The 15,075-nt window shown below is 42.5% G+C and overlaps 1 protein-coding gene across 1 annotated transcript; it reads right to left on the bottom strand.

Moving 5' to 3' along the window:
- Window positions 1-571: 571 nt before the first annotated feature.
- LOC128428546 (basic helix-loop-helix ARNT-like protein 1) lies at window positions 572-13,404 on the bottom strand. Its single transcript, XM_053414757.1, has 17 exons — window positions 13,362-13,404; window positions 10,286-10,397; window positions 10,085-10,123; window positions 9,959-10,000; window positions 8,991-9,148; window positions 8,816-8,898; window positions 8,622-8,714; window positions 7,980-8,097; window positions 7,698-7,847; window positions 6,353-6,587; window positions 5,836-5,942; window positions 5,463-5,613; window positions 4,967-5,025; window positions 4,751-4,862; window positions 4,096-4,186; window positions 3,779-3,875; window positions 572-3,182 (listed from the first exon to the last, which is right to left on the bottom strand). Exons 1-17 carry the CDS (start codon window positions 13,402-13,404, stop codon window positions 3,025-3,027), a joined length of 1,848 nt encoding a protein of 615 aa, XP_053270732.1. The 3' UTR covers window positions 572-3,024.
- Window positions 13,405-15,075: the final 1,671 nt, after the last annotated feature.

Here is a 15,075-nt window from a genome sequence, read left to right as displayed (position 1 = left end):
ATATCTATATTTATTTTCCATAGATGCGAGTGGAAGCAGCACAATTGTGTTAAATATTTTGAGTCAAACTTCATGTCTACACATTGGACGCTTTCCAAAATTGTTTCTCTTAATTTGGATTAATCGATTTATTACCAGACAATACACGGATATTTACCCCTTGTTGAGAAAATATAATGCTTACATTAATTAATTGAGTTAATTTGTCATCTCAGGGGCATAAGGCAACGTTGTGGGTCAACCTGCAAGATAACATCATGCTTATAAAGTCTGTGTTGCATTGTCAATCTTGTTTGGATGCCTTCATATTATGAGATTGTATTATTAAATTAAAAAGCATATGGATAACGATTCTTCGTTTTTATTTCAGGATGTTATCTACAAGTAATACCAATATGGATGCATAACCATACTTCTTCAAAATAAGTTTTTTTTTGTATATAATAATAACAAAGTCAGTTATTATGCTTAGCAAATGTTGACACTGGAAGAGTCCTGCCTCTAATAAAAATAATGAAATATTACTTTTATAACAAAATTACAATTGTGACAAAGACAACACAATTCAGACCATTATTAAAAAAACCTTTTACTTTCAAAACCTCCGACCTCCCTTCCACGTTACAGCAGATACATCAACCACAGTTTGTACATACACATATCAGGCATTTTGTCTCCTTTCAAAATGCTTTAGTGTCTATTTCGCATGGCACCGGTGGCGACTGCAAATATTGTCCAGTACCAGCTGTTTTGCTTTTCAAGGCAAAGAGCGGTCCTTCCACAATCCAGCCTGGTGCTGAAACAGCATGCGTGTTCAAGGCAGCACAATCACATAATGCTTTCAAGACTAGAGGAACCAGTGATAAAACCAGGGTTTACATATGAAGGCCAGTCACCAGGTTTAGAATCCACCATCACACACTCTGACACGGTTGATCTCAGTGTAGCGAACAGTCCAGGGTCACGTTGGGGTCAAATATAAAGTACTTCTTTTTTGGTAAAGCCCCTTTCCTCAACTTGTCAGACCCAGACCACCGGCGCTGTTTCCCAACTGATTTTGAAATAAGGTCATAAGGATATAAATAGCTGTGTAGTATAATCATTCACGTCTGAGGCTGTACCCTTCAATCAAACCATCAACCTGTCTTGTGGCTGCAGTGCTGGTGTGAGAACAGATTTCTCAGCTCTGCTTCTCCACCAATTAGACCTAGAATAGAAATAGTGATGCTTCAAGATGGAGTTTTCTTTCACGAGAAGCGTGCGTGGCAATGGGATATTCAACACTAGACACACAGCAACATAACCGTCTCCCCAGCAACATATATATACAATGGCTTTTTTTTTTCTGTGCAGTCTAAGGCAAATACTTTTTAGAGCAACAGGGTGGGGAAGTAGCAAGGAAATGACACTGAAGTCTGTCTTGTAAAATACTGGCTTGTCCATTGTTAACACTGGAAAACATTCACATGCACTTTGCGCCCCCTTCCCCACGAGTTCAGGATACAGTAGATGTCCTCCATAGAACCGTCTAGAGTACAGCAAGTGTGTGATACGCGAGCACAGCATAGGCATCTTAGGGCTCAGTCCTTTAGTGCACATTCGATATTTAAACACATACAGATAATCCTCCATTTTGAAGACCACCCACCGCTCACTTTACTCAGTGGATACTCTTATTTTAAACTTTTGACAGACATTGCTTTCGCCGAGCAGACGCTTCTCACATTCCTCTGTTGAAAAAAAGGGAAGGTTTCTTGTTTTGCTAAAGATTGGCCCTTGTGGAGCCAAAATTGTAAACCAAGTTAATATTCAAGTATGTATTCTATGACAAAACCGAAACAGTCCCATCACAAAGCCACTCCCTGAACCAGGTTCCCTTGGTCGGTTTTGATGGTCTTTGTACCAAGGCTGGGGGAAGTAGGGAGCTAAGGGGGGTTGCCCTACCCCCTACTGAGAGGGGATGCGACTGCAAGGCAAAATTAATCATTAAGAAAAGCTCGTTTCATTTTCTCAAGTAACATTTTAAGTGTAGCATAGATGCATTTAAATAGTACTTGGTTTTGAGAACATTTGGTGTATTGTCTGTGTTCGACACGCGGCACATATGTGTTTAGGTTTGATAAAACCGGTTCTAAAACTGATGTAAAAGTACATTGTATCTATCTATCTATCTATCTAACATGCTGTTGGTCACTTAAAGCCAGGGTTGGTCATCCTGGAAAGGCTATAGAGCAGAATACACTTTGGAAAAAATGCAGAAACATGTGTTTCAACTGTGTATTACTGGTTAATTTACGAGAGTTAACAGTTATTTACTGGTTAAAAAAGCGATATCTGTCTTCCTCGAGTAGGACGTGTTGCAGCTTATGGCAAAAGTCTAGTGATGAGGTCCGCACTCTAGACACCAGATGGTGGACCTAACCCATACAGGACGTGTGATACTCACAGCGGATGAAATTGCTTCTGAAACATTAGTTACTTTTCAAGTTTCCATGGAGTTTCACTTCTATGTTCTTCTACAATACACAATTTTAAAAGTATAAATTTACATTTGGGAATATGGTATTTTGCCAGTTCTTTCATTACTGGAGCTTTCAATGTTGTAGTATGCGAAACTGGTTGTTTACTTGTGCCTTCAAAAAGAGTATCAATTACTGCCATTATTAACCTATGTTACCAATTTGTGGTAGTTGATCTTAACATTTATTCAGTTGAGGATTTATTCAAGCCTTGATTTATCTGAAATAAAATAATTATAATCATTGACCCAAACTGAGAATATAACGTCTCCTCGTTTACCATTTCAACATGTGTGTACTTCTCTCTTTTCTGTAACAAGTTTACACTGGCATCATCCACACATGGTTGAGGTCTGCCCTCTTGTGTCTGCAGCCAGCCTCTCTTGACACCAGTGGGTTCAGTTGTGCGACATCAGATCAGTCGGTGGCAAAATGTAACGTTCATGGCAACTGGCAAGAAAACGGCACAAGAGCACGTAGAGGGGCGGACGGTCAGCATGCCCCGCTAGAAAGGCCAGTGCAAGTCCTCAAACTGACCCGACTGACCCATGTTTATATCCGTCTCCAGCAGGCTCAGGATCACCGCCATGGCTGCCTCGTCGTTGCTAAAGCTGCTCAGGCCCGGCACCACCATGTTGTCCAAGTCTAGCTGGGACGGCTCACCTGCGTGTGAGAAAACAACATATCTGCAAAAATCCTCCTTTAGAAACGGATACTGTTGAATATCACCTGCTTGAAGCCTTCTGTATATTTCACAGTGTTTGCACTTGTGCAGCGAACCACCTTAAAATTGCCACTAAGCCCTGAGCTCCAAGGTAAAATTGTAAGTGCATCGGACAGAGTACTTGTCTCATTAGATCTTAGTGCTGCATTTGACACCTACGTCCATCACATCCTATTACACCGACTGGAACGTTTAATTGGCATTAAAAAGGAACTAAGACGGTGAATCAATGAAGACAGATGAAACCATTAAGAACCATTAAGACCTGCAAATATTTTCTGTAATTATACTCAAACAAAAGTGAAGTCACCGACAGTCTTAATCATTAACTGTCTTTATCATTGAGACAAGTGCTAGCTGCTCCGGCAGGCTTACAAAAGCCTGCAGTTGTGAAGTCACTGGTCAACAATATAATGAGAGCTTGACTGAGGTCGGGCATTTTGAGCCTTTGGCCTGATTTCGTGATCACAGTTCATTTTCTTATTATTATTTGAAGACAAGTCAATTAAATTTATGATTAAGTTGGGGACAGTACCTGTGCTTTCAGACGTTGCACTGCCCGTGCCCGCTGCCGTCCTCGAGTCAGACTGGGACAGGGACGAACTGCCTGCTGTGTCCTCTCTGCTGGATGCCTGGAGAAATAAAAGATATTTTACTCAGAAACCAAGGTTTCACTTTTTTGCTGAACTGTGTATTTAAACCCAAGATAACAGGTTGTACAAGAAGTTTACCCCTTATTCATCTCTTGCACACATTTTATCTTACGTGTGACTAAAACTGTCAGGTCAACAATGGCAACCAAAAGAGTGTCATTCTCCTCCATAAGGATATAAAGAAATTTCAGTCACTCACACTCCTGCTGGTTTGAGGCGAAACCAGTGGACATTTCTCCTGGGCCGAGCCAAACGGACTGGAAGCTCCGCTTGATGGAGAAGAGTTCATCCTGCTCAAGATCACAGCAGCAAATACAAAAAAAAAAAAAAAAAATCACTCTTCTATATTTATACAAGTCAACAGCGGGGTCCGCCGTTGTGTACTTTGGTACACAACTTGCTGTCGTCATCACTTTTAAACCAATTAATTATCAGCTTTTTTAATCAATTCGTCAATTGACTGTAAATAAAATAAATAAACACATGTGTCAAATCTTCTTCCAAAAAATGGAATTAAAAAAGGTATATTTATTGATTTGTTAACTTTTTTCTAGCCCTGCAGTTATAAGAAATTGCCAGCAGGAGGTATTGCAGCCCCATCAGCACCTAATTCTCCTGTCCTGTTCTCACGGATTCATTCTGCAGCAGCAGGACAAAGAGCCCAACACAACTCAAAGCTAAACTTGTTGAGTCTCAACATCAGGGGAACATACCAAAAACTGGGATATTCTGAAATCTATGTAAATTTTTCAAAGATCCAACAATAAATTGAGATGCTGACATCATCATTTTTAATGGAGAAATTGTTTTATATGCGAAACAGATAATTACAAATGTATATACACTCCATGCACCTGTAGGTGTCGATGAGCTCATTGGCGATTTGGGTCCCAATACTGCCTGCGTAGATCATTGTGCCCAAACCACTGGAAAGGCCGGGAATTATGGGCATTTGCTTAGTGTCAGCTGTGAAGAAAAGGAGAAAGTTAAATCATTGTTAGCATAATGTTAAAAAATACATAAACAAGAGATAAATGCCATACGAATAAATAATCTGTATTTGTTTTTACCTTGAAGCGTTTTGGAGTCGACTGCCTCATCCTCATCTTTTGTGTGACCGGGCCCCCTGCTGGTGAAAAGGAGTACACACACTACTTTACGCATGATTATAGTATGTAGTATGAATATAGTACATATAATGTATGGTAATATGAAGCAAGATGTTGACAAGGTCAACAATTAAACGTTTTCCCAAGGGTTAACTAGATATTATCAGTTATTAAAGCTGTAGAATACGAGTACAAGCATGTGAAATCTAATTCAAGAAGCAGCCCTGGAAGTCATTGGAAAGGGATAATTCGCAGTGCTTTATGGGATGTGTAGTTTCTTCACTCTTGAAAGATTTTCTGAAATGCCACTTGAGAAAATGAATGGGATATTTACTTCCTGAACCGGAACTGCTCTGAATGTGAACGGTCACTATTTCACTCTCTAATGATTGTGTATCTAAGGTGTTGTGACACAAGAAGGACGTAACCATACCCTGGTGGATGACGCAATACTTACGAGATGACCCTGTTTGAAGACACGATAAACTCAACCTCTTTGGTCCATGGATTTGTGAAACTAAACCACTGACTCTGAAGCGAGACATAGGAGCCATGTTTTGTCTTGAACTTGTAGCGCTGTGTCTCAATCTTCTCTTTGCTTCGAAGAACTGCCGAGAGATAAGACACGGGTGTCAACACAAGGCACAGAGAAAGATCACAAAAAATAAGGTACTGTTGACTAGAGAAAAGGTCACATTCTGTAAAAACAAAATTTGTAAGCATGTGCTGCATTTTCAGGCATGATAAACATCTTGTGTTGAGCGACGATTATCGAGTCTAAATTTGAATCTGATATGGATTTGTAAGGCGTGCTGTCTTCGCTCCTTCACCTTGCCTGTGTGTCTCTGCGAGGTGCTGGAGGTCGTCCTGGTGGAAGTACTCGTAACACGACGTGCCGAGAACTTCCTGCGGCAGATAACCGATGACAGTCGTGGCTCTGCGGGGAAGAGGGGATGAAAAGTTTCATTACTTTTGCCCTCTCCATCTCTCAGGTTAGTGCCGCGCCAAAAAACAAGTGACGGTAGAATGAAAAGCAGATGCCGTTTAAATGAGCCTCTCCACCTGTCACTTATGGGGTATTTGATGAAAATGATTCACCATATTTGTGGCGTGAAATTACTTCCCAAAAAATGAGGAGAGATTTTCATGTGATGCCATCAAGATGCACATCTCCCTCTAAGAGACAACGGCAAAGACAGACGGGATTATCTCCACTGCCCAGAAATCCACCTAATGCTGTACGCCCAGAGGCCTCCTCGTCTCAATGCTCCCCCCCAAACAAATCCATGCCTCAAGACAGAGAGACAGATGGTGCAGATGCGGGTAGATAGAAGTGGGGTTACTCACTGTTGGTCTACGAAAGTGAACTTGCCGTCGATCGCACAGCGGGTGACGAACTCGGTGGGCTTGACAGGGACGTCTTTGGGTTGGTGGTGGGAGACGTGGGGGTGGAGGCGGCACACCATCGCCAGGCAGGACAGATACAAGGTTTCTTTCTCGGCCTCTCCCTCCAAGTCCATCTGGCTGCTCGGCCAACTCCGCATGTATCCAGTGCAGTGGAGGGTGCAGTATCTGTAAGAGTCTGTCATTCGAGAACAAAGTCAAAATCTGGCAGTTAAAAAGGCATCACTTCCCTTCCTGCAAACTGCAGTGCAGTTGCTGAGGTTTGCCACCGAGTGGTGCCACAGCTCCTGTTTCTGCAGGCACCAGTTAGGTACTTTGTGATTATACATTGCTGTTACACTGACCTCCTTCCCGTTCAGGACAAAAACTGTCTTAATAGACCCCTGCATTCTTTCCATGAGGACAACACTCAGTGAGACCGACCCACATTGAAAAAAGTTAAGTAAATAAAAATTATCCACAGACGGTGACAACATATTTAATTATTTACAACATTTAACTATCAATTTGAAAATTCATTTGTTAGGGATGGAGATGATTAATTTCAAACTGTGAAGTGTGAGACATGGATGGGGAAAACAAATATCAGTAGTTGCTGTGGTTAATACTGTAATAATAAGCAACTGCAGAGATATGAAAGTAGTATTTCTTCATTCTTTCTATTGAAGCTGAGGTCATAGGACTTATAGTCAGGCTCACCTAATTTAAATCCAACCTCAGCAAATTAGGTGGCGAGAGGGGACGAGGCGGTCGCAACTCATCCACGCCCTCGTCCGCCAGATCCTTATCAGTGCATTTCTTTGTTCTCTCTTGGGCAATCCAGGCAGGCCACAAACCTGCCACTATATTTGTTTGCTTTTCACAACCTGCATGAACAGTTAACTCATTGACCGCAAACCTGTTTAAATATCTTCTGGTCTTTGAACACCTCTCCTCGATCCTCCTCCTCACCTGTTTGTGTCAAAGAGTTCATTTCTGGCAACGTGCGGTGTTGTTTTTATGAGTCAACAGAAGAACATTACAGTTTGTTGATCACTGAAAGTCACGATAGATGAACAGGCTCCAACCACAGAAACTCAAACTACAGTTGCTGCTTCACTGCTGTTGTTGACCGACTGAGAGTTTGATTCAGGCCGCTCCTCTGTGCGTAACCACATGAACACATTGTTGTCGGATCAACAAATGGGACTGATGGTGGAGAACACCTTCAGGCATCTCAGACTGAACCAAGTTGAACCCTAAAAGCTGAATTTCTCCAAGAGATGTTACTGTTGCTGTGTGAGCCCACCTTTCTTTTTTAAAGTGCTGGGCATCGGGCGTTTGTCCTCGTGGTTGCCTGCCAGCCGACTGTGCTTCATGCGACAGAAGAAGGCTCGCCGTGCCCCAGTGGACAAGTGGGACGAGCTGACGGGGCTGTCGGCCTGGACCTGAGATCCAGCTGCACACAGACAAGCACAGACAATAGTTATGATTATGACACAGGGCTCATTCTCAGCGTGTCTCAACTCCATTTCCTTCAGCTTGATTAGGTATCTCCACCTCTCCAACCAGACATGGTGAAGACACTTACTTGTTGCATCAATGAGGCGTTGGTGAGGGTGCAGCTCTGCAGAGGACAGCTGTTCCTTCACCTTGTTGATGTCTTTGGGGTGGATGAAGTCAAACAGGCTCTGCCCAGTCAGTTCCAACTGTGAACCCAAGACACACATATAGTTACTAACCTTCCAATCACATCTGTTTTACTTAACCGTCTTTATTTAAGTCACACGAGCAGATTTGCTTTGATTCTGCCACCATTTTCCTACAGGATGTGAGAGATAAGGAGATACCTCCCTTTGTACACATCAGCTCCACAGACAGTAAATGTGTAACTGAGCGGTGTGGATGCAACCAGAAGAGTTGCTGCAGCATGTATACTCGTCAGTCATTTAGTGCTTACGGCTTAACATGCTGCAACATGTGGAAAAGAATATAGAGCAAGTGTGGTTATTATTCTGTCTAATCTTAATGAGAAAATAGCCATAACATTATGAGAATAAAGTGGGAATTTGACAAGAATTTTTTGGGAGGAGAATAATATCATAAAACTACAAGATTAAAGACTTAATAGTATAAGAATAATTATATGTAGTAGTCAACAAAGTGGTAATAAAAACAAGGGCAGCAAGGAGAATTATTATATATCGTGCAATGCAGCATAGGTGTAACAAACCTGGCTAAAGTTGAGGATCTTGGATACGGACTCGGAGAGGAAGAGGATTTTTGCCCGGTCACAACTTACAACTAACAGGAAACCGTCTGCAGCCTGGAAGGTAGATGGGTGGATATATAATTACATATTAATCGACAGACAGATGAATGTATATATCGACGAGGACTAGTTTTGGGTCCCACATGACCACGTACGCTGAGCAGAAGGTGCCTGAGGTCATCTTGAGGCAGCATGGAAGGCTTGTGGTTGCGGTCTGTGAAGGCGCCGCTCCCCCCAACTGGAAAAGAAAAACAGTGAAGAGCAGGTTACGGACTGAACAGAAAAGAGACGTTGCGGACATTTCAAATCCCCAGTTGGGTTGGGAGATACCTTTGAGGCCTTTCAGGTGGTGGACAGTCTTCCTCAGCACAGTGAGCTTGTCCAGTCTTCGAGTCAAGGGCTGACAGGCGGGGATCATGGCCGACAGCTCGTCAATGAGGTTGTTCATTTTATCCCTCCGCCGCTTCTCGATCTGACGGTGAGGCTCCCTGTGGATAATATGCAAATACAATAAATGGGGTCAGCCATTAGACGGTGTGTGTTGCATAATTAAAAATAAAGACTTAGTGTACAAAATCCTACCTGCTGTGTCTGCTATGGGCCGGAAAAAACTAAATCCTGATTTTAATAATGCAGGTATTTAAAAATGGTGGAAGCTGTTATGTTTTAAAATAGCTACTGATGTCACACATTAAATCTACCAAACTATTCCACAAGCGTCCGTCTGTCTGTATTTGGAACAAATCACGTGAACTGTTAATCTTCACACGGTGCATGCGTACTCTAAATGGTCATGGGAAGTGCAGTGCCAATTTTAGTGTGATTTGGAGATGGTAGACGCTCGATCATTATCTTTCTGATAAGTCAATTCTTTTTGTTTCCCGATACCAGACAGACGCAGACACACAGGTGCTGATCTCCGTCATGGCAGCAACATTCATAGAATGCCTTTCTCGTTAACAGGTTTTCTGCATCATAATAGCAGTGCAGATAAACCAGGTGGGATGAACACAACACATTTTCTGGCTTCACTCCGCACCATAGACTGTTTAAAAAAAGCTCTGCGCACAACATCCGGTATGCAAACAATGAAGAGTGACAGTATGTTGGTTAGGGTTAGGGTTAGGGTAGGAGCACTCACTATTGACGAGGAATAATTCTGAAGTAGCTCCAGAGTATAAACCTGGACTAAGCTATCAGGCAGCTTTAGAACACACACTACACTGGTAAGACAAATCAGAGCCACTGAGGTTTTTAAGTATTGAAATATAGAATATAAAAAAATGCAGTGTAATCACCTGAAGCATCTCATTTTGACTTGCTGATCCTCTCCTTCAGATCTAAAGACAAAGATTTAATAATATCGGATTTATCATTCTCTCATAACACAGTGTGTGTGTGAGTAAAGAAAGAAGAAAGTGTACCTGCTGAGGTCATCTTCCATTTGGAAGTCAAGGCTCTGCCTGTAGGATCAGATGGGACACGTGTATGTACTTACATGTATGTAGTTTATTGTACAATGAGAAGAATGGATGGTGATCAAGGTGTACTTGGCTGAGAAAATGAGGTAAAATGACACAGATTTTCATGAGCGACACAATGAAACAACATAGCGCTGCTCTTACTGTACATGGTCGTCTGACCTCCCCTCCACATCTCCCTTTCGTTTCCTTGGCAGCTCGACAGCTGGCAGCGATGGGCCAGCTTGCCTCTGCCCTTCCTCCTCTGCAGCAGGATCTGATATAGGGAAAAAAAGAAAACATCACATTGACATGAGACACGGGGGAAATAAATACATCAACCTTGAGATCGGCTGTCAGATGCTTCATTAATAATTCACCATGTATAAGACTCGCTCTGCCAGGAGGGTTTGAATCTTTCGTAGCACATATTTAGCAGCAGATGAGAAAATTCATCAGGAAGAGGGAAGCTGACTTTGACTCCGACTCTCGTGCAAAAGCCTCCATCCCAGTTAAAAACACTAACAGTTTTATTTTGATCGTTTGCAAACGAAACAACAAAGTACAAGAAAGCATAGAACTAGAGATAATATTGGTAAAGATAGGATTTTATCTGCCAGTTTTAAAATATTAACTTGGACACTGAATTAAATAATGTACATTTAAGGTTTACAGTTGATTGTAATGATTGTCCTCAACTTTTGCATGTAGGTATAAATATCACTTTATTTTTTGGAAAACCAAGATGTAAATCTGTGAGGAAAACCTGACTGAATCTTTCCACGGGTACAAAACACAAACTACTTTTAAGTATTCACATGAAGCTTTTAGCCAAAGGAAAGTTCCATCAGTAGTGGCCTTTTTTATATTTTAATCCCTCACGAGGAGTTTAGTGGGTCATCACTGACGCAAAACTGGAATGTGGGAGTGAGCGCTTCATGCTGGCCCTCCATTCCACCCACCACAAGCTCTGCACATCACCTCCAACGTCACACTGTTTCCGAGTAAAAAACATTTCACTGGATCCCTGCGCCAGCTGAGCGGCTGAAACGTGCCGTCTGGGAGGCAACAGGGATGTCAGCTCTGTGCAGAGCACGTATGGACAGTCAAATACATGAGTCACAAGAGTGTGGACGAGAGTCCAAGCCAGCACATGACGTGCCAAATACTGACGCACACAAACTATGCATGAAATGACCTACATGCACTTCTTTATGGAGATGGTATATATATATATATATATATATATATATATATATATATATATACACACACAATTATCTATACAACCAAACACTCTAAGAGGATTTACAGCTCTTTAGCATTAAACCTCCGCACTACATTTTTCAAAGATTGGAGAGACTGTACAGCTGTTGTGCACAACTTTCAGACTCAGGCGAACGACTGTACTTCCTTCGGTGGCTATAAAACAGAGTTGACTGTTCCAAGGCCGCAGTTTGGAGGTCTATCAACAGAACCAGGCACAGTTCCATGGAACCATTAGTGCTACATGTCTGTAAACACGGACGGGCTTTCTCTCAAGCAAGTTTCTTTGAATCCAAAAAGAGACCAAATTACTACAGCAATATAAAAAAGGTTTATAGAGAGAGATGCAAAACAGCTTCATAGAGATTTAAGAAATTTCCATAACAAACTAGAGGAGACACAAGAGACCTAAAATGACTTTTCAGCTCAGAGAGTTGATCCACCTGAAGAGTCTTATACCTTTAACTCCTTAAGTAATACATGTGCAGAATGTTTCACACATTGTATAACAATAAATACATGTATTTTTAAAGCGTATTGGAAATTAGTGCAATAGTAGCAGGTTCTATGCCAGCACTTGTCAACAATAGTCACACTATGCAAGAAGCTTTAGTAGAAAGCGTGTATTCAAGAGGCTGTTATCCATTGTCATGGAGAAGGCGCTGGTTTAAAACATTTCTGAAATACCTCCACCTAAATATTTCCACTCAGTGAGAGTTAACTGTCAGCTACCAGACTTGTAGGCTAAACTTGAAGAGCAGAGTTTAAAATAAAATGTTGAGATTCAGTGAGGGACTTAAGTGTCTTCGAATCTTCCCTGAACACAAACAAATAATATTAAAATGACAACATAAACTGTTTATAGAGTCTCATGTACATGATAGGTTATGTTTGCGCAGACTATCAGGGAGATGTATTAGCAAGTAATACCAATTTCACATATGGTCCGACGTGGGAAGTTGGAAGTGAAGAATTAGTTTGATTCGCAACATTATTACGCCTCATAGTGATTTGTAACTTCCTGCAGGAGTAGTTCACCTTGTGCTCTGACCAGGTCGTCCCACCTACCTGATTAACAAGGTGGCCATGCTTTCAAATAGGTAGCTCCCTATTGATTTACAGTTTGCTGTCTATTAAAGCCTTTTTCTTTCTCTTGCCAGTATATCAATAGGTTCCTAGACGGTACATGCAGGGTCTCCGGCTGGACCAGCGCCCCCTGCCGCTCGGTGAACGCAGCGCTGCTCTACTGTTCTACTGACCCAGTTTTGAACGGAGCTGAAGGGGACTTAACTACAGCTCCCAGAGGGCAGTCCGGTGAAGGATGGACCAATAAAAACGAAGCGTCCTTCAGAACCAAAACACTGGCAAATGAGATTTTATGGTTAATGTGATACAATTTTGTTCGGGCCAGGGAGGGGAGGAGTTGTTGTCTTGTTGACAGTCACGTGCTTGTCCTCCCCCTCGTCCCGCGGCACCGACACGGAGCGAGGCTACCCCCTCCACGCACGTCCCGCCGGAGACGAGCACAGAAAGATGAATGACACCGGTACACGCGCGGCGGCCGCTCACCGGCTACCAGTCGGTGTCTCCTCAGCGGCGGCGGGTTCACTTACAGGTGCAGCGGGGAGCCCCGCGCAGCATTAGCCGGGATGCTAACCGTCAGTTCGCTGCTAGCCCGGCGGCAGCGTCACAGCAGCAGCCGTTGGTGATGTCACCGCCATTGAATAAAGTTGTACAAACAAAACAAACAACAGACTCAATGAACCGCGTTTCTCTATCATGTCCGCGTTAGAAGTCTGAGTTCAGTGCGCGTGTGAAGAGGCGGAATAACTTCAGAACTACTTTCTGTAGCGCGTTTCCTCTGCTTTGATTTTCCCAGCCAAGTAAAGACACGTGATTTAAATGGACGCATTGATGACAAACGAAGCAGCGGAGACACCCTGCCCAGTGGTAGTTGTTGTTGTCGCCTTCCTACCTTCTGGCCTGCCCGCCGTCCCCTCGGAGTCGCCGGCCGACATGCCGACGGACTGGAGCCGGTGTGCCCGCTGCAGGCTTCGGAGCGCCGCGGCGCATGTGGAGCCGCCAGCTGTAGTAGTGGGGATGGGGAAGAGGAGGGACACGCCGCCGGTGTGTTGTATAATTGACATTTTTCACCCCCTCGTCACTCTCCTCCTCCCGTGTGAGTTCTTACAAAGGGAGGGGGTGGAGGGGAGGGGGGGCTTGTGAGTGTGTGTGTGGGGGGGAGGGATCCATTAATTTCCTTTTGGACGGAGGAGAACTAGGATGTAGAGTGCACACTTGTCTCTTTCGTCGTGCCCTATGAACGGTTCATTCATGCTCGTGATGGCCGCTGCGTCCCATTCACCTCGTTCCACTCATGAATCAGCGTCTCGCCACTTTCATCAGCCCTAGACAGGTCACGTGAACATGATGGGATCCCTCAATGATAATCAACATATACATGAATGCAGTGTCGATAGCTTCCGATTACATATTTCCATATGTTCAAATATATAAATTAAATTTGCCTTGAATGATCATTTATGTGCGATGGTGTTTATACACACACACACACACACACACACACACACACACACAGACATCCATATATAGTTATTTATTTATAGTATTCTGCTACTTACTATGCTACAGTGAAATATCACATACCATTGTTATACTCAAATTCATATTCCATACCATACCTGCATATATACCTTTAACTGTCTATATGCATATGATTAATATTCAAACATCTTCCAGCTATGATAAAGACATACAATTGCAAAAATATATAGAAATAAAAGCATGAACAACATCAATAGTAGCAGCTAATAACTATATACATACTGTTTGTATGCATCTATTTCAGTATTTCATGTATAATGCACAAATACAGTATACATCCTAGTGCAAGCATCCAGTGCTAATGTACTTTACTCAAGTAGATTTCTCTACAAATTATCAACTGCAGTAAAATATGTATATTATATCTCGATTTGCACTTTCAAACCAAACTATTTCTACTTACAGGGAAAGATTGTGTGTGTTTTTCATGATTAACTTCACACATATTGATGCCACAGCGTTGAATTTCATGAACTTTAATGTGGGGCGAACATGTCTAGGGCTCACTAACTACTTTCAAACTATTTTATTCTAAGGCTGTCCTCTTTTGAAACAACAACAATAAAAAACGCTCATAGTGATACATCCTCTCGAGCGCGGACGATCTTTGGCCCTCACCTACATAGTGTTAACTCGAGACTTCAGCACGAGACTTTATGTAAGCGAGGAGACCGCACGTGCCACGGAGAAACGTGTTGACCTATATATTTTATAATTTAGCGGTCACGTGGCGTGGGTTGCCTCGTTAACCCATTTATGGAGCGTCCGCGGAGAAAGTGGCGTGACGCGTGCACGTCCACCGGCCCGGAAACGTCGTGAATGGTGGGGACACACATAGATGGGGACACACGCACGTAGAGGACGGAGAGACGATGGGAATAAAGTTGGTTTTTGATCTGGCTTCAAATTCCACATGTATAAATGTATATTCAGAAACATTAAAACATTATTTGTGTTCATAAAGGAAACTGAGAAGCACAACTTCTTCCTCACAAAACAACAAAATACCGTAAAACTATGAATACATTTGTCTTTATGTGACTTTTCTTTTTTACGGCATTTAC

The sequence above is a fragment of the Pleuronectes platessa genome, chromosome 22 (genome assembly GCF_947347685.1).
Source record: "Pleuronectes platessa chromosome 22, fPlePla1.1, whole genome shotgun sequence".
NCBI classification, from domain to species: Eukaryota; Metazoa; Chordata; class Actinopteri; order Pleuronectiformes; family Pleuronectidae; genus Pleuronectes; species Pleuronectes platessa.
This window is presented reverse-complemented; position numbering and strand designations above follow the sequence as displayed.